Source organism: Medicago truncatula, chromosome 8 (genome assembly GCF_003473485.1).
Source record: "Medicago truncatula cultivar Jemalong A17 chromosome 8, MtrunA17r5.0-ANR, whole genome shotgun sequence".
Taxonomy (NCBI): domain Eukaryota; kingdom Viridiplantae; phylum Streptophyta; class Magnoliopsida; order Fabales; family Fabaceae; genus Medicago; species Medicago truncatula.
The window spans coordinates 48164211-48184538 of NC_053049.1; the positions used below are offsets into that span (position 1 = coordinate 48164211).

The 20328-nt window shown below is 32.8% G+C and overlaps 2 protein-coding genes across 3 annotated transcripts; both read left to right on the top strand.

The window, feature by feature from the left end:
* Nucleotides 1-1433: 1433 nt before the first annotated feature.
* LOC11426496 (LEAF RUST 10 DISEASE-RESISTANCE LOCUS RECEPTOR-LIKE PROTEIN KINASE-like 2.4) lies at nucleotides 1434-5387 on the top strand. Its single transcript, XM_003630835.4, has 3 exons — nucleotides 1434-2362; nucleotides 3850-3885; nucleotides 4019-5387. The coding sequence occupies exons 1-3, from the start codon at nucleotides 1591-1593 to the stop codon at nucleotides 5179-5181; spliced, it is 1971 nt and encodes a 656-aa protein (XP_003630883.1). The 5' UTR covers nucleotides 1434-1590; the 3' UTR covers nucleotides 5182-5387.
* Nucleotides 5388-11728: 6341 nt separating this feature from the next.
* Nucleotides 11729-19174, top strand: LOC11413693 (phosphoglucomutase, cytoplasmic). Of its 2 annotated transcripts, none has more exons than XM_039828827.1 (19): nucleotides 11729-11882; nucleotides 12038-12132; nucleotides 12736-12817; nucleotides 12934-12989; nucleotides 13461-13574; nucleotides 13743-13805; nucleotides 14827-14946; nucleotides 15058-15158; nucleotides 15492-15551; nucleotides 15657-15756; nucleotides 15867-16024; nucleotides 16106-16201; nucleotides 16795-16858; nucleotides 16967-17048; nucleotides 17145-17317; nucleotides 17402-17478; nucleotides 18297-18429; nucleotides 18714-18830; nucleotides 18911-19174. In XM_039828827.1, exons 2-19 carry the CDS (start codon nucleotides 12052-12054, stop codon nucleotides 18980-18982), a joined length of 1749 nt encoding a protein of 582 aa, XP_039684761.1. In that variant the 5' UTR covers nucleotides 11729-11882; nucleotides 12038-12051; the 3' UTR covers nucleotides 18983-19174. The 2 variants fall into 2 exon arrangements, with proteins under 2 accessions (XP_039684761.1, XP_024628541.1); XM_024772773.2 differs by having other exon boundaries at nucleotides 11735-11877.
* The last annotated feature ends 1154 nt before the right edge of the window (nucleotides 19175-20328 follow it).

A 20328-nucleotide genomic window follows, 5' to 3' on the forward strand; every position in this document is an offset into this window, starting at 1 on the left:
GCCAATAGCCTAATGTAAAAAGGTAAGCGGTTGAATGAATTAATCCCCTATAGTCAATAACAAATTTCACAGGGGTTTTACGTTTTATTTTACAGAGAGAGATATGCAGTCAATTCTAGCAAAAAATTAATCATCACTATGATTCCATAAGGACATACAAAAACTTGTTTGGCCAGTTTCATGAGAAAAAAAATAACATCCTAGATAAAGGGAGCAACCTTCACATGTTTCCATTCAGCAAAATATTAGCTAGTTCTAAAGTAATACTATGTGTGAATCAAAACCTATTGAAATTGTAGTATACTATCTAAAGTAATATGAACAAGTTCGTGATTTAATTTCTAAAGGTTTAACAACTACAATTGAGTGCATTCCCTTTCTATAAACAATTAGCTTTATGTGTTCATAAAGAATCAATAAATTATGGGCGACTAATCCGGCTCGTGCGCAGAGGCATGCACACTACACTGGCCAAGCGTTGTTCCCCCTGGAAATCGAACCCGATATTTCCCGGTTACATCCTTGGAAGGAGTTCCTTGCCACTAGAGCTCAAACAACTTTTTTATAAAGAAACAATAAATTATACTACTTGAATATATAATTTATATACTTATCTTTATGTGTCTGATAATACATATTATAAAAGAAATTATTAAATTAATTTTTCACACTTAGGGTTTGTTGTGCTAGGTTTTTTACTCCATGTAGTATTTCAAAATCACTTTGCCGCGTAAGCTATCCTACCTGTAAATAAAAAGCTTTATTATTAATCAAGTTATACAGCTCATGCTTGTTCCAAGTATTGTGGATCTTCATGCTCAGAAATTGAATTTTTTGGCTTCCATGCCAAAAATATGATAGATAGAGGTGATTTTTATACTACATGCCAGCCAACAAATTAATTGGACTATTGGAGCAGTGCCGTTGCCAACAAATACAATACATAAGTGCATTTCAGGAATCATATATTAGCTGCTTCTCTTCTAGAAGTTCTAAAGTATAAACAAAATGAAAAAGTGATTATTTAATCTAATTTAAGGGCCTGTTTGTGTGGAAGTTTGGAGCAGTGCCACCATCAATAAGTGTAACTTTATGACTCATCGTAATACAAAGTACGCACTAATTGATTTAAAATCAACTATGAACAAAGCCAAATTGAAAGTTCAGCGGTTGAAACATCAAACATAAAATAAGCACTTTTTGTTGCATAGTGAGTAAGTCTAAACCAAACAAGTACTAGGCAGTTTCCCACCCTCTTCGCAGAGGATAGTGGCACATATCCTTTTTCTCAACTAAAATCATTGAGTTTGCCCTGCCATCTAAATAATAAGTCAACATTTTCTTCTGTTTTCCACTTACAAGTCTTTATCATTTAATCAAATATATACTAATATCCAGCCTTTCATAACTAGCACACCAATACAGTCACAGTGCACAATTATAATAATAATATAGATTAGACTATAGTCACAACAAATTCTCCACGCTTTATTTTGTATTTTCCACATTTGAATCTTCTGTCCTTAAATACATACACCTTGTATATGCTTCTTCTTCATATTAATCACATCCAAGCTCTACCACGCAACCATGAGAACCCTTTTCATTATATTATTCACCATTATTTCCTTCTCAACAATTTTGCCACTATCCAACTCTCAAAAAAATGACACTTTTTCTACTTGCAACGAATCATATTTCACATGTGGAACAAACACAAATGTATCATTTCCTTTTTGGGGAAAGAACCGACCAAATATTTGTGGCAAAAATGAGTTCAAACTCACTTGCATGCATAACCAAAATACTTCTGTTCAAATTGGTTCACAAAAGTTCAATGTACTAAACATTAACCAAACAGCTTCTACCATGAAAATTGTTAGAACAAATCTTATCAATGATATTTGTTCTTCAAATTTCACCAACACTTCTTTGAATGGAAGTCCATTTACTTTTCTTCCAAATGTTCAGAATCTCACTGTATTCTATAATTGTCCCATTGAAAATAGTTCAATTATTGGAAAAAACATAAACAGTTTTACGTGTGAAAATAATGGTAGCAATAAACATGTTTTCTACGTGGTGAAGAATGAAACTCAGTTACAAAACCAATTCTCAAACCTTCAGAACTGTGGGGCTAGTGTTCAAGTGCAAGTTTCTATGGATGGTGTTTCTGAGAGTGGAGTTGAGGTAGTGCAAGAAGGATTTGATGTGAAGTATGATGAAGGTGCAGGGTGGTCCTCAGAGTGTGAAGTGTGTAGGGAATCTGGAGGAACATGTGGTACCAATCAGAATGATTCTTCTCAGTTTTCTTGTTATTGTCCTGGTGGAACTCATGCTGCAAATTGTTCTGCTCGCAAAAGTATGCTCTCTTTCTTTTCTTCTCTAATTTTTCATACATAAACTTGTTTTATTGGTCGTACATTCATTTTTAGCTCATTCTACAATTTTACTAATTGGGAGAACTTATCTATTAACATACATATTTGTATGGAAGAACTTATGCAAATTACTTATGTCCATAAATTGTTCAGCTTATTTTCATAAGTTCTCTATAAATGCTTACGAAAATAATTCAGACCTTATCTGAAAATAATTGATTTGATTTAATTATTTTTATATGATAAATATTCATGTTATAAGCACTTAATTAAATTGTCTATTCATTGAAAACATTTTTTAGAAAACCAATTTAATACTATTTTCAACATCAGTACTGTATCGGGTATAATATGATATAGATCATATATACCATCGCCTTTGAAAACAGAAATATTATGTATGAATTCGATGTTGCATAGTGTATTTTCTACTAAGAGTTTAAAGGAGTAAGAATAATTATGCTGTGTCATTCATATTTATAATTGTAGTTTTTAAAATATTGATTTTGTCGTAAAAAAATTAACTGCGTTTGTCTTTCTTACATGTCTAACTTTCTATAAAAATGTGTGTAAAAAAGTATGAGAGGAAAAAATGTAAATTAATCTAACACGTAGTGGATCTAATCTAAAGTGTCCTAACAAGTGCAAGCTCTTCTGGTTCAGGCAAATGTGATGTGCTTGTAAACTAATAAAAATGTGATCATACTTGAAGCAACGTCAAAATAATAATTTAGAGATCTAGTCCTGTTCACATTGACCTCAATAGATAGTGTTTAAACTCAAGGAAATAAATTAATGCACCATGTGTGTCATGAGACAGGACTATATGACCTAAAGCAGTGGATATTGGTTGCAGTGAAACCAATTAAATTATGACACATCATCCATTTTTGATTTTTTTAACATCATATGTTAACTTGGATGCTTCAATTGAGACGTTCCACCTAACAATCCTTCTATTTTTCTTCTTTAAAAGGATGTGAAGCTGCGCATAATTGCGTAATATATAGGTAAACTAAACATCAAATATCAGGAATAATAAACATTACTGCTACTTTTCATTTTAAAAGACAGTTTGAAAAACAAGTCATGTAAAATTGGACACTAGCACAAATAGTAGCACACATTACTTGACTATAATTGACACCTTTTTCCGTAGATGTTGACTTATTATCATTATTTTCCTGCGTAATTTCGTAGCAGCCCCACATGGATAGAAATTGAACAAAACATACGGTTGTTGTGTTGTAGACATGTATATATGCAAATTGGTATAAAGTGAAACTATTTTCCAACATTTGCACACTCACTTTATTTCTTTTTTGCCTCTAGGTTCTAGATGCAAGTCAAATATTCATTTTCCTATGACAATGTCATACTTGCAATTGATCAATTCAATTAATCAATTAATATAATATAAAGTTGTTAACCTTAGTAATCCAATACTGATGTAGTTTTTTCATTTCAGGTAGCAAAAGGACCAAAGTGTTGAAGCTGGTACTAGGTACAAATTTCTCTCAAATATATTAGTATTGTGTTCTTATAGACAAATATAAGCCAATTTGCTCCTAAGAGTATATATAAGATAGTATTTAATGCATTCTAAAAATAATCAAATATACATTGGATTTTGATAGGTTTCGTAGGTACTGGAATGTTACTACCTCTTATTGCTGTCATAATATGCCGAAATAAAGCTAAGATATGGAAGGTTATAAAAACACAATTCAGCAAAATAACAAGGAACAATCAGCATATAGAAGACTTCCTTGAAAGTCAAGGTCCTCTGAATATAAAAAGATACAGTTACTCTGATATAAAGAAAATGACTGAATCCTTCAAAGTTAAACTAGGAGAAGGTGGTTATGGTTCTGTATACAAAGGAAAATTGCTCAATGGTGGTTCTGTGGCTGTAAAAGTATTGAGTGAGTCAAAAGGGTGTGGAGAAGATTTCATAAATGAAGTGGCAACCATATGCAAAACATCTCATGTTAATGTTGTCACTCTTTTAGGATTTTGTCTTGATGGAACCAAAAAAGCTCTCATCTATGAGTTTATGTCCAATGGTTCACTTGAAAAGTTCATTCAAAATCACAACAAAGAATCCGAAAAAGCGGAAAAAACTAAGACTAGTCCTTCATTGAGTTGGGAGAATTTACACCAGATTGCAATAGGGATAGCTCGAGGACTAGAGTACTTGCATAAAGGGTGCAACACTAGGATTTTTCATTTCGACATTAAACCACATAACATTCTTTTGGACGAAACTTACCGTCCCAAGATATCTGATTTTGGACTTGCTAAACTAAGCACAAGCAATGAGAGCATTATTTCAATGTCAAACGCTAGAGGGACTGTTGGGTATGTTGCTCCTGAAGTTTTCAACAAAAGTTTCGGGGGCGTTTCACATAAGTCTGATGTCTATAGTTACGGAATGATGTTGCTAGAAATGGTTGGTGGGCGGAAGAACGTTAACATTGTTGAAGCTAGTCGTTCGAGCGAGTTATATTTTCCGCATTTGGTGATCTATAAGAAGCTTGAGAAGGGAAATGATTTGGAACTTGATGATGGGGTAATGTCTAATGAGGAAAATGAGATAGCTAAGAAATTGACTATGGTTGGTTTGTGGTGCATTCAAACAATTCCTACTCATAGACCTACAATAAGTAAAGTGATTGATATGTTGGATGGTAGCATGGATTCTTTGGAAATGCCACCAAAACCTGTAATGTTTTCTCCTCCAAGATCAATACCAGAATTTTCTACTTCATCAAAATCATTGGAAAGCTTCTCTAGCTAACTAATGGAAATGATGTAAGAGTTGGTTGTGTTTTTTCAAGACACCAAGGTATAAATATTTTGCTTGAACTTTTCATATTTCACTGCAGATACATGGTTACATACACATCATGTATATGAGTATATGTATGTTTTCAGTTAATCTCAGTAACTGCTTCTGCCTCTGTTCCTGTTGATGTGCCTACGGTTGATTTAATTCTGGCCTTATATCGTCTCATTTTCTTTTTGATTTTTCGCTAAGTTCTTCCTCTTATGGCAAAGTATGAAGTTAAATTAAATCTTAACAAAAAAAAAAAGAAGAGAAATTTAATTTATGCAACAAAATATATATGTTGATTAAATTGAATGTTTTAATAAAGACAATTTTGGTCCCCTATTTTAAAAAAAAATAGTATGTTTTCGTTCCATATTTTAAAAAATGGTCCTTTGTCTAACAACGTAACTTAATTTCGGTACTTCATTTTAGATCTTTTTCTTTTGCAACGTTACTTGTTCATTTATGATGTGATGGTAGTAATTAACATATTTTTGTCTAACATGAATACTTTGTGTGACCTAATAGAACACTTTAACATAATAGAAGAATAACTCAAAGAGAAATTCATGTGTAGGGACGAACCTAACCTATCATCCTTACAAACAACAAATTCAAACATGACACGTCGTTGTTTTTCCACCATGAATGGTGTTGGTGGTGAGTGGTGATGGAAGATCACGAACTAGTGGTGGTGGAGAGAGAGAAATGATTAATTAATTTATTTTTTTATAATTATTTTAAAAGAAAACAACGACGTGTCATGTTTGAGAGGCGACATTTTAAAAATAACAGCTCTTTCATACACAACCACTTTAAATAAAATCATTAACCACATGCTTAAAATTATTATTATATCTCAAAATCATACTGATATGCGCCCTTGTCCAAATAATATTTATTTTTTATTTCATTTGAGAGTTAATTAATAGATTACATTTTTAACTGACAAAAAAAATAGAGTTCTAACTTGAGACCAACATTATTTAGAGTTAATAACTATATTTACAACTCAATTGTTTAGAGAAAAATCAAAATCAACTTTTGGTATAACCAAAATAATTGTGAAAATTTAAGGTGCAAAATCGCATTTGTTTCTTGGTGATGGCCGAGGTTTAAACACCGAATCTTGTATATATTATGCATTGTTCATACCAACTGAGTTAAGCTTAGTCTATCCAAAATAAGAGTAACAAGAAATGTGAAATTTAGTCCCGTAAATTCATTTGAATAAACGGTTGTAAAAACATTTAGTATATTAGGGCATGAGTCCCGTAAATGCTCTATTCTTTGAAATGAAAAAAAGAATTTTTTTTTTTCAAAGAAAATTGATCTTTTGGGGGTCTTTAGTATATTAGGCTTTTACCTCCTGCTATATGGGGATCTTTTTGGTATACCTCCCTATAATATTTTTTTTTGGAAATTTTCCCTTGTAAAATGTAGATTTTTTGGTTCACCCCCTAAGGTCACCTGACTGGATAAATTAGCTTAAGTGGCGTGCTGACTGTGCATTTACCAACGACGTGGCGCATTGAGTTGGATTATTTTTTTTTTTCCATTTAATTGTTTTGTACCTACATTTTTTTATTAATTAACAATTACTTAAAAAAAATTAAAAATTAAAAACATCATATCTTCTTCTTCTTCCTCATTAACTCCTTCTTCTGTCAACCTTTTTCCAGCTTTTTCTTTCTTTCTTACTCTTTTACTCCACCTCCCTTCAATCTCTTTACTCCCTTGAGACCCAAATCAAAAAAATAACAACAATTATTATCCCAGTTGCCTTTTTTTTTTTAATAAATTAGTAATTTTTTTTTTTTCAAAAAAAAAAAAACACATTCGAATCAATTAAAAAAAAAGTAAAAAAAATTCAATTCTCCATTCATTTCTTCTTCTCCAGATCGCTCTTCATCTTTCTCCAATGAACCAACAACCCAATCCTTCTCTTCCATCCTCAATAACCCTCTCCCTTATCCAAATTAAGGATCCACACAACAAAACCCTCTAAATCAGTTTCCACAAATCAGATTTGAACAAGTTGTGGCTTCACCCTAATCACACCGCCGCTCCTACGCCTACGGTGGCCGCCGGTTTCGTTTCACCATCTGCTTCGCATCTCCGACATGTTTCACGATCTATTTCGCGTTTTTGGGTTTGATTTGTGTGTTGTTTTGGTGCTGGGAGTGTCTTGGTAGCGCATGCAGTGGTGTTGTTTGTGTTTTAGCTTCTGATTTTTGTGCCAGCTGCTGTCACACTTTTCTCCTCATGTAGGTGTGTTTATGTTAGTAGTGTGGGAGTCTTATTTTCTTCTGTATCAGTTCTGGATTTGTGTAAGGAAAGAAAGAAAAGGTCACTGTTTGATTATTATTTTTGGACTTGTGTTGAATTTATGTTGTTAGTGTTGATGGTGTGTTGAATCTTATTTATGGATTTCTCTGAGCTGGTGAGAGTTTGAAAAATTTATGTTGTTGTTGAGAGTTTGAAAAGGGAAGAAGAGAAGAAGCGGCTCGCTAGGAAGAAGAATAGAAGAAGAAATTGGGATTTTTAATTTAGCATTAGGGGTATTTTAGGTATTTCACATATTTAGTATTATTTTTTGTAAAAAAAATAATTTTGTTTCTGATGTGGAAATAAAAAAAAAACAAAATTAAATAAAATAACACATCAGCATGCCACGTAAGCTAATTTATCCAATCAAATGGTCTGGGGTGTAAACCAAAGAATCTACATTTTATAAGGGAATCTCCAATTTTTTTTTACATGGGATATACCAAAAGACCCTTAAATGGCAGGGGTAAAAACTTATTAACCATTCTTTAAAATGAAAAAAAGAATTTATTTTTTCAAAGAAAATTGATCTTCGAATATACCGTAAATCATATATATGATCTTTTTATTATTTATTTAGTTATTGAGAATTGAGCTTAAAATTGAAAGAATGCACGTGTTCCTTTAAATTGTTTATCATTTGGTTCATTTGATTTTTAAGTATGAGTTTAATCAAATTGTTTGAATTCAAGAGCACAAATTAAGTCGATTTTAAGAAAAATCATGATAAATTCAAATTGAGTTATGAGTTGATTTAGTTTTTATCAAGTTGAACGTAGTTGAATCAAGTTCAACTCAACTCGATTCTTATGATTCTCTCTCTTATTTCTTTTAAAGCAAAAGTTAAAGTGCAAAAATATCATATTACAACTTTAACATTTAAACTGCGTCATTTAAACTATGTTGACATCTCTAAACTACCGAATATCATTTATATATATGGTCCTCTCACTTCAACATAATTCAACGTTACAAAACCAACTTACAAAATAAGGATTACATTTATCATCGTATTTGAGATTCTTAACCTTATAAACTGGAAAAATTGAGAGAAAGGTGAAAAGGTTATTTAGAAAAAACACTGTAAATATCAAACAATAATAGATAAAAAAAAAAAAAAAAGATTCATACATCAGAATGATATGTGCAGTTAGATAGAGATTCAGAAGGTGCAGGGTTCTTGGTAAAAAAAAAAAAAAAAATTGCAGGGTTCGTTGACAAATTTTCAAGGATTCAAAGTAGTACTCCCCCGTCCTGCAATAAATGATCCATTTGAAAATGTGCAATTTTGATCTGGCTTAGTTTGATCATATTTTTCTACTAATATACAAAGATAAATAATATCATATAAGATGTCGTTAGATTTGTCTCGCTGAGTATTTTTAAAATATCAATTTTTCATAATTTTTTATAATATATTATTCAAGATATTTAAACTCAAAATTATGCATTGGTATGCGTAATAGGGTCAACTGTGTCATTTATTATGGGATGGAGGATTAATAGATAAGAATTTTTGGTTGAATTTTCATATTTTGAGGTGTGCAGCAGCTGCACACTATATGTGTGGCTCCACCGGTTCCCTCTTCTTATTGACATGTGGTTTGGTACATCACTATAAAATGGAATAAACCTTTTTGAGATTGGAATATTACCAAAATGAACGGATGTAATGCATGCAATCAAGATTCTTTTCGCTTGAGAGAGAAGCAAAAATATTGGTAAGAGATCTATACTCGCTCATCTCACAGTTGTAAAGTAAATAAATAATTTTATGATTTTATCATTAAAAAAGCAAATAAAGTAATAACTAATTTTAGATTAGATAGATTCGTAGATAATTTTGGCAAAATAAATCGATGGATGTGACTCTTTTTAGAAAATAAATTTGTTCGATGTCATGTTTTGATTAGCTCCACTCATCATTCTCATCTTATATGCCTAATCATCTTTTTTTTTTTTTTTTAAGAAGCTACACTAACCCTCTTAAATAGACACTAGAGAGAATTGAACATAAAATTTTGAGGAGGAGTACACTTCAAGATTCCAAGTTAATAAACTAGACCAACCTAAGTGGTTAATATGCCTAATCATATACCAAAACATGTTTATATTATATGCCTAACATAATATTTTAAAAATTATATTTATGCATAATCATCTATGAAGTAAGTTGTTCTCTCGAAGAAAAAATCTATGGGTAAGTTGGCCAAAAAAAAAAAAAGGTCAAATATCATTTTGGTCCTTTTAGTTTAACAGAATTTACAAATTAGCTTTTAAGTTTCAAAAGTTTTAAATAGGTCATTTTAGTTGATAAACTATTTCACTGTTATCCCTGCTGTTAGTTAATAATTAACTGATGATGATGTAACTTTTAGGTTGTTGAGTTGTATCAAAACGTTGCCTTTTAAAAGCTCCAAGGTGTCAAAATGTTACATTTAATGGTGACAAATAGTCATTCTAGCACTATAAATGTCGTTTAATAGTGCTAGAAAGACATTTGTTGCTGTAAATAACTGCCTTTCTAACAATATCTGTAAATAGCTGCCTTTCTAACAATATAAATGATCATTAAACGTAGCGTTTTGACACCCTGAAGCTTTTAAAAGGTAGCATTTTGATCCAAGTCAACTACTTAACAGTTACATCAGCATAAGTTAAACGGAGATTGACATCATGGGTAATGGTGAAATAGTTTATCAACTAAAATGACTTATTTGAAATTTTTGAAACTTTAAAGACTAACTTAGGAATTCTGTCAAACTAAAAGGACATAATTGAAACTTTCAAAACTTAAAGGACTAACTTGAAAATTTTGTCAAACTAAAAGGACAAAAACTAATATTTTGCCAAAAAAAAACAATGAATAAGTTGTACGACGTTCATAAACTCAAATAAATTATAAGATATTTAGTAATATATTTTTATAAAATATCTACAATAATAAAATAAGGAGTATCTCTCTTTAATACATAGCTCACTTAACAATGACATTGCATTTTGTATAAGTTGGGATTTGATCCACGAATTTTTCACTTATTCACTTTAAAATAGTGAAATTCTAACAAATAGACTATTTAATAAAAAATAAATAAATAAAAAATGTAGAGTGTTATAAACAAATTCTTTTCAACGCTCTTTATTTGTTGATTGAAATTGATATGGATACACTTTAAAAATGAATGCACATAAAATGATGAAATCCATGTGAATTTTGTAACGCCCGAGGCTGACGAGGACGAGAAGTGGTTGTCGGGGCATAAGGCATGACAATGTGCGGTTCCTGGCAGCTTATAGGCAAACCGAATCACATCAGAATGAGAGGGATCATGAGGTTGTGTAGGTATGAAGCTGGAAATAGGGTTGCATTTCCTGAGGCTATGCAGGTATGAGACTGAAAAATCTTCTTTTCAGTAACACATTCCACAAGAACTTCATTGTTAAGCGTGCTTGACTTGAAGTAGTCTTTGAATGAGTGACCTTTTGGGAAGCTTCTCGAAAAGCATGCAACGAGGATAAAACTTGTTGGAAAGACTTTGTTGGTTTGTGAAGTCAGTCGACAAAGCTTAAAGTCATCAGAAATGTTACAAATTTCATCAAATAAAAAAAAATATATTAGAAAAAGTGTTGGAAATAGGGTGTAGTACATTAGATTTTTCTCATAAAATACATTGAAAATAATTAAGCAAAAATTTTAAAATCAAATTAACTTTGATTTTTTTTTTTTACAAAATTAACTTTAATTAAACCAACCCAATTTACACTATGTTTGTTTCCATGTTGAAAGGTGGCCAAACACACATCTTAAAAGATGAAGCTCTGATTCCCAATTTTTTTGTCAAGTAATCTAACAATTAGAAAAATAAATATTAAAGACGAATAAATGAGGTGTTTGAGATTCGAACTATGCATATTATATAGGGTTTTGTTAACGAGTGCCCTAAGGACACTCTTTAAGGATTCATAATTAAGAAACTATTCATTGAAAAAGTTCAATACTTCAATTTCCAATGCATTGAATGCACAAATTTCTATAAAAACTTACTATTTAAAATCTTTAAAAAATATCCTTAAACACTTGTTAACATTTCTCTATTATAATAAGTTCACGAGAACCATCATTCTTTATTTTCACGTTGAACCTTCCTTGTATTGTCCGTGTTTTGAATATTGATTATCTTATTACAATCCGTGGTTTAAAAAATAAATAAAGCGATACCGGATTCTAACACAAAATTCCGAAACTAGTGAAGACAAGTGCCTTTAAATTCCCCGTCGCACAAACACAATCTCAAATCATTTTTCTTACGGAACCTCTCACTCACTCACTCACTCGTAAGGCACACTCGTCCTTCTCTCCTTTCTTCCTTTCATTTCTCTATCTTTTCTTCATTCCTATTAATATTAATAACTACCACCTCTCTCGCATCTTCATCTTCATCTTCATCCTCTTCTCTCTCTCTGAAACTTTTAGATTTCGTTTTTCTTCAATCAGGTAATCAATCAACCATGGTGCTCTTCAATGTCTCCCGTATTGAAACTACTCCTTTCGATGGACAGAAGCCTGGAACCTCTGGTCTCCGCAAAAAGGTCTTCTTCTTCTTCTTCACTCTTTTATCTCCATTCCATTCTTTCTTCAATTCATTTTCACTTTCATTATTATCATTCGATTTGTTTTTTTTCTTCTTCTTATGATTGTATTATATTACTGGATCGTATTTGAAATCAGATCTTATCAATCCGATCTGTTCTCGATCATGTTGTTTTCAATCTGATTTTTACGTTTTCTATTAATTTTGATTAGATCACAATTAAGCTGGATATTCTGTGTAGACTTTGCATGTTCGCATCAAATTTCATAAACTATATTGCTTAATCATTATCTCCAATCACATTGTAATTTAATTTATATTTCTCGATCCCTGCATCTGATTTTTTTAGTTTTTATCATCAACTGTGATTAGATCAGAATGTAGAACTACGCTAGATAATATATTCAGTGTCTGCATGTTCAAATCAAATTTCATATTCATTTTGTGCAATTACTGATCCACATTTTTATTTACGATTAATTATCAATTATCTGAATTTCTTATGTGTTGCGAGATCGGTTTTGTATGGACGCGATTGTTCCTTCTCTTTCGTTGATTATTAGTTGTTGTGTCTAATAATGGATTGGGTGGATCTTTTCAGGTGAAAGTCTTTGTGCAAACTCATTACCTTGAAAACTTTGTTCAGGCATCATTCAATGCACTAACTGAAGAAAAAGTTAGAGGTCCGTGTCCATATAAATCCAAATCTTTATATGTTTTTGTTTTTGAAATGTTTCCTTTTTGTGTTTCAATTATACTGCAATGTGGATTTTGAGAACTGTACTTTCCGTATCTGTAGGTGCAACACTAGTTGTATCTGGTGATGGTCGTTATTACTCGGAGCAAGCAATTCAGGTACTTTTAACATATACACCGTTTTTGCCTGGACTTCTTTGCATCATTAGAAACTGATTTATCAATTGTGCTATTCAGTGCTAGTGAATTGATACCGTCTCTATGCAAAACTTCACATTTGCATTGCTTTTAAATTGAGCTTCTTGGGTTTAAATTGATTAGTACTTTCCAACACATTAACTAGGCAAGCATGTTGACTAATTTAATTGCACATCTTGTGGTCTTTTGTATAAAATATATGATTACAGTTATGAAAATGACTATCACTTTCAGTTAAACTAAAAAGTACAGAGTAAAGGTTATTTATTGTTTCTTAGCTTACTACACTACTGAGTTATGCATCTCCTCATCCTCAATAATGATTTTCTTGTATTTGGGGATATATGTATCTTGTTGTACATCATATGCTTGTCTTCTTAAAGCAATATAATATTAAATTGTATATCATTTATGATTTTCATGAATCTGTAGGTTATAACTAAAATGGCTGCAGCAAATGGAGTTAGACGTATTTGGGTTGGTCTAAATGGGTTGCTTTCAACTCCTGCAGTATCTGCTGTTATACGTGAAAGAGTTGGGGTTGATGTAAGTAGTGTCTTCTGTAATTTACTTCCCTTTATTCTTCCTTCTCTCTTTGCATAGTTTTTTTTTTTTTATCCTAGGTAGTTCATGATTTTTAGCCTTACAAGCGAAGGTAACATTTTTTCTCCTGAATTAGAGAAAAATAGCGGATTAAACAAATGTTATTTACAGGGATCCAAGGCAACAGGAGCATTTATACTGACAGCAAGTCACAACCCTGGCGGTCCTAATGAGGTGAGTACTGCTATGTTTTATTCTTAATCATATTAGGAGGAATACATTTTATCAGTGATTATGATGATATCTGGTATAATGATTTCATTTGTGACTCTCACACATTCTATTTCTGAGGTTTGAACCGATATGCCTGACATTTAGGTTAGCCACCTAAATATTTGAGATTGACCTACATTTCTTGGATGTAGTTTACTTGGATCATGGAGTTTATGATGAAACATATGTATTCTTCCTTCATATCTAGCTTGGATGATGAAATGAAAAGTTATAATACCGGTTTACTCTTCAAATTCCCCATAAACTTTCAAAAGGCCTAACGGTAGTTAGTGGGTCTTAGATGATAACAGTTTGTTTAGTATGATTATGATCTGATTGGAATGTTAAGACTAAATAGGAAGATATGCTGAGAAAGTGAAGTCTTCAGTGCCTAGCTTGATTTGGTCTGACGTTGAAATCTTGTATTTGGTCACAAAAGCAGTATTTAGTCCCTCCCCCAAAACAAAAAACAAAAAGGCAGATAAGCTTTTTGCTGTGGTGAGTCACATTTCAGTTTTGGATAATTGAAAACGATCCTGAAATTGAACATAGGAGATAGCAATTTATTCTGGATATCAATTAGACATAACATGAAGTTAAGAAAGGTATATCTAGTTTTATAAATCTCCAGCTATGATGGGTTTAGGAAACAATTGGACCCACTATGGATCTAATGCAAGTAGTCTTACTTTTCATTTGGAAGAGAGGCTTAATCCGTGACTCAAACCCATGATCTCTTAGTCATACTGCTGCAACTTCAATCTTTGCGTTATGGCTCCACTTTACTTCACATAATGTAACTTAATAAGATGAATATTTTCAAAGGTATGTGTTGAGTAGTTGGATGTTAGGCTAGGTTAAATAAATAGATTCAATGACTTGATTCAGATGCAAATTTTCTGTATGGTATTATAGTCAGATCTTGTTGCATTGAAAACCAACTCTAAATGATTGTTAATGTCGATTGGTTTCCATTATGCAGGATTTTGGGATTAAATATAACATGGAAAATGGTGGACCTGCACCAGAGGGAATTACCAACAAAATATATGAATACACAACAACAATCAAGGAGTACTTGATTGCTCCAGATCTGCCAAATGTACTGCTCACGACCTGGCTACATATTTTCCCTTATCTTTATTTATCTAATTATGTTGTTATGTGATTCATCTACCTAAACCTTGTCCCAAACATTAATTTATTTTCCCAGGTGGATATCACCACAGTAGGTGTCACAAACTTTACAGGGCCTGAAGGACCATTTGACGTTGAGGTTTTTGATTCAGCAAGCGATTATATAAAGTTGATGAAGTGAGATATTTTACAGTTATACTATTCACACTGTCTTGCACTTTTCATTTTATGAAAGAGCTTTCTGGAAATGGAATTAACCATGTCATGCTACAATACCACTTGACCTGCACAATTGGAGAATGCTTAAAGAATAAAATATTCTTAAATTCGGCTGCGAAAGTTTGTTTTAATAAATTTTCTTGCCTTTTCCATTTAGAGTATTCAGTTTGGAGTCACTTTTGAAACAGTTGTTCTTGAAAGTGAATTTTGATTTTCATAAGATTGTCAAACACTCTATCTACCTGTGTTCCTACAGACTCACTTCTCCTACCCTTTGTTGAAATTTTGCAGGTCAATTTTTGACTTTGGATCTATCAGGAAACTGCTGTCATCTCCTAAATTCACATTCTGGTATCTTTTATGAATGCTGTTTTAAGTTGTGATATAGAATATTATTTTTGCTCTTCACTTCATCTCACAACTTAATGATGATAAGTTTCTGTTACTTTATTGAAGTTTTGATGGGTTACATGGAGTTGCTGGAGCTTATGCAAAGCGTATTTTTGTGGATGAACTTGGAGCACAAGAAAGCTCTTTGCTGAACTGTGTACCAAAGGTTCTATTCTCTTATGGATTATTCCAATAATAAGCTTTATTTAAGTAGTCTGACTCTGAATTATATAGCAATGACTACTTTTTGATTTGTGGATGACTTCTTGGATACAGGAAGACTTTGGTGGGGGACACCCAGACCCCAATTTGACATATGCAAAAGAATTGGTTGCTCGTATGGGGTTGGGAAAATCAGAATCAGAAGGTGAGCCCCCGGAGTTTGGTGCTGCTGCTGATGGTGATGCAGATCGCAACATGATACTTGGTAAAAGGTAATGGAGCCCTTAACTTGTGATAAGTTTAAATCTTTTCTACTATTTGTTTTTGATTTACACTTATCTCTTGTTTATTAGGTTTTTTGTCACTCCTTCGGATTCTGTGGCCATTATCGCTGCAAATGCTGTTGAAGCAATACCATACTTTTCTGCTGGCTTAAAGGGAGTTGCCAGGTTTTCATCTTATTTACAAGTTTTTAGCTTCTCTCTCCGTCTCTCTCTCTTTCTCTTTGTCACACACACAAAACGCGCGCACACACTTTGAAGTGTGTGTGTGTGTGTGTGTGTTTGCAAGCATATAACAACACATGCGGTCATACAAATGCATTAGTGGAAGGCTTATACTTGTATATGTTTGATAATAGTCAACTGTCTTGTAATGATCTAGATAGTTGCTGCAAAAGGGCTAATCATGTGCATTTCTAGTAGGACAATGAAATAGGAAGAAACTCAACAACAACAACAACAACAACCAAGCCTTATCCCACTAAGTGGGGTCAGCTACATGGATCAAATGACGCCATGGTGTTCTATCATAAACCAAATTTGGATCCAACTCATTGACCTCTAAAATAATAGGAAGAAACTCAATTGAATTTAATACAAAGATGCAGTACAAGTGTTTGTATATATTGCCCCACTCTCCCAGAGTTCTTTATCTGCTATTGATTCTTGAGCTTATTCCTAGCCTTTTGATCTTTTAGAACTTGACCTCATGGCACTATTTTTACCATTATATTACAACTTTAGCTGTAAATGTTTTGTAGGAGCATGCCAACCTCCGCTGCCCTGGATGTTGTAGCCAAACATCTGAATTTGAAATTTTTTGAGGTATTCTGTTTCTAATGTCTTGAAGTGTGAAAGTGATCACATTTGTTTTTATGTGAAAGTGATCACAGTTGTTTTTAGACAGTTATTTAACTTATTATTCAAAATCAGGTCCCCACAGGTTGGAAGTTCTTTGGTAATTTAATGGATGCTGGATTGTGTTCAGTTTGCGGTGAAGAAAGTTTTGGGACAGGTAAGTGTTGGCTACTACATTAGGAGGAGCAATCTACATCCTTTAACCGTACTCAAACCTCTTATTATTTGTGATTGTTGTTGTGTTTGTGGATAGGTTCGGATCACATTCGTGAGAAGGATGGAATCTGGGCAGTTTTGGCCTGGCTATCTATACTTGCATATAAAAATAAAGATAATATTGAAGACAAGCTTGTAACAGTTGAAGACATAGTTCGCCAGCATTGGGCTAAGTATGGGCGCCACTATTATACTCGATATGACTACGAAGTATGATTCAATTACAGTTATTCTACTTCAGTACAATTCCTTCTGAATATCAGTTAACCTAATCTATTCCCGCCCCCCTTAAAGAATGTGGATGCAGGTGCAGCAAAGGAATTGATGGCACATTTAGTCAAACTGCAGTCCTCACTTTCAGAAGCCAATGGGTATGTTAATATTAATACTCAACATTATTTAAACTTCGAGATAGCCTACAGTATGTTTTTCTCGTGATGAAGTAAAAGCTTTTCAAGTCTGACTAAGACGTGACATGCTCTAAGCCGTTGATGTTTATAAAATAGAAACTGACTTCTACTTCTGAATAATGACCCCCATGGATATTTAGCAGTGCTTTCTTATACTTATGGTACTTACTAAACTTCAAAAATACTCTTCCAGTGAGAGCTGAGCTATACTAACTTGTAACTTTTTTATTGAAGGCGTTAAATAAGAGATTTACAAATAGAAATCACAAAAAGAACGGATGACCCATTAACCAAAAAATTGAGCTATCATTGAACAAAATCCTTGCCAACTTCCGGGCAGACTTCTCCAGGAGTCATGACTTAAAATGAAACATAAAACTCATTATTCATATCGATGGAACCTAGGTATCAAGCACTTCCTGAATGGGCACCATTGGCGATGTCTTGTACACACAACTCCGGAAGTCTTTTTTATCTTTCTTTGCTGCCACTTTGAATATGCTATCCTTCTTCTGATTGCCTCTGGTGCCTCCTCTTTTTTGTCTTGCCTCAGTGCCTAGGTAGCCACATCAGCTGCTCTTTCATGATGGTCATGGTCTAATTTTCATTGTAGGGCCAGTTTGAAAATACAGTTTGTGATTATTCAAGAGTAATTCCAAAACTAATTATTGATTGACTTGGTACGACAAACCTGTATGTGGTCTGAAGAATCAAATGGAACGGTTGAATTTAAGGCTTCATCACAAATTTCTAATGGATTTTATTTACTGTCTATATAGGATTGTTAAGGGGGCAAGTTCAGATGTTTCAAATGTTGTCCACGGCGATGAATTTGAATACAATGATCCTGTGGATGGTTCCATTTCATCACATCAGGGCATCCGATATTTGTTTGAGGATGGATCCCGATTGGTAAGTTTACTGATTATTATTACTTTTTTGATGAAAAGTTCATCGATTATTTGTTACTAGCTTATTGGGATAGAAAATGCAGGTGGACTTTAAGATTTGTAAATGCATTTTGTTTTGCAAATAATTGTTGATTTCAGTTCATCTTTTCCATGTGCTATGGATTTAATGTGGTTTTTTTGTTTTCATGGATGCATTCACTTTTATGCCCACCTTTTCCTCCTTACTCATTTTTTCACAAGATCTGTTAACTCTTTTCTTTTCTTACCTTCACTTTACTGCCCTAGATTTTCCGCCTCTCTGGAACTGGATCAGAAGGTGCAACTATTAGACTATACATTGAGCAATATGAGAAGAATCCATCAAAGATCGGGAGACTTTCACATGAAGCACTTGCTCCTCTTGTAAGATGCTTAGTTTAAATATAAATTTCATTGCCAAGCTTGCAGACATCTTGACCAGTTGAAATATGTCTTAATTACAGGTGGAGGCTGCATTGAAACTTTCAAAGATGGAAGAGTTCACCGGTCGATCTGCTCCCACAGTCATCACATAAATACATTACTTCCGAAACCAAGTCATTTCTTATTGTTAAATCTTCATCCAATGTTAATTTTGAGTAGCCTACCTGTACTGTTGGTTGTTTTCGGCCCCTATATATAGGCACTTGAGTGGAATTTGTATTACTTAACTAAATTTTGATGTGATAAATAATTTGAAACTGCTGAGTTCTGATATTATATATATATATGCACTCTTAATATAATGTCTCCACTTTTGCTGGCTTTACTTTGGTTACTCTTTTCATAATTCGTTCATTTTCTTTCCCGTGGTTTAACTTCCTTGCTATGCCTTGGAGGAAGATGGATTTTACCTTGTCAAAAAAAAAAAAAGAAACATGGATTTTCCATCAGCTAAAGATATAAAAGGCTGGAACTAGCGTTTTGTTGCAAAGAATGTCTTTCATTTCTTCATCTACAGGCCATCTCAAATAAATTTCTGTTGTACTCTGAGTTGTAGTCCATCGAAATGTTTTTTTTTCATCTATATGTATTTTTTTCTTCTATATGTTTTTTTAATGGAATGATATTTCTTCATGGAATGACATTTCATGAAAACTTAACACAACTTTATAGAAGGAAAAAAAAAAAAAAAACGAGAATGACCTTGGAACTAGAAGCTTCATGCTTCAATAGGCTGTTTTAACATGAAAAGAAAAAATCTTTCGATAGGTTCAGTCCCAAATTTACTGGAAATCCGATGAATGTGATTTAGAATAAGAGAATTGCTGTTCCCACATTGCATAAGGCTGTGGCACACGAGTAATTGATGTTTTTTGCCCCTTAAGTGTCAAGGAATGAACCTCATTTCGTTGGCACTTGAATACCATCATCTAAAGCAAGCCTAACAAAAATTTATTCTTTTCAAAGGAAAACATGAATGTCGAGCGAAATGCTTGAGTCTTGTTGTTTGACAGGTTTGAATTTATCTCATTCAAAGGTAAGACAATTGTGGCAGTTGGAATGCACATTTCAACTGCAACAATTGTCTTACTCTGGATTGGGCAATTCAAACTTGTTAATCAGCAGAACTCCAGCATTCGATAAGCGTCTTGAACGCTGGTATTCAAGTGTCAAGGAATGCACCTCATTCTTTTGACACTTGAATACCAGCGTTCAAGATGCTGATCGAATACTGGAGTCCTGCTGGTTAGCAAGTTTGAATTTGCCCCATTCAGTGGTAAGATGATTGTTGCAGTTGAAAGGTACATTCCGGAATGTAATGTAATGTGTAATGCAATGTAATGTGATAACATATATTTTATTTTGAATGGAACAATAATTATCTTATTTATTCACTTTTCGAATTTATTTATTCATTACGCAATTTTAATTAGTTGGA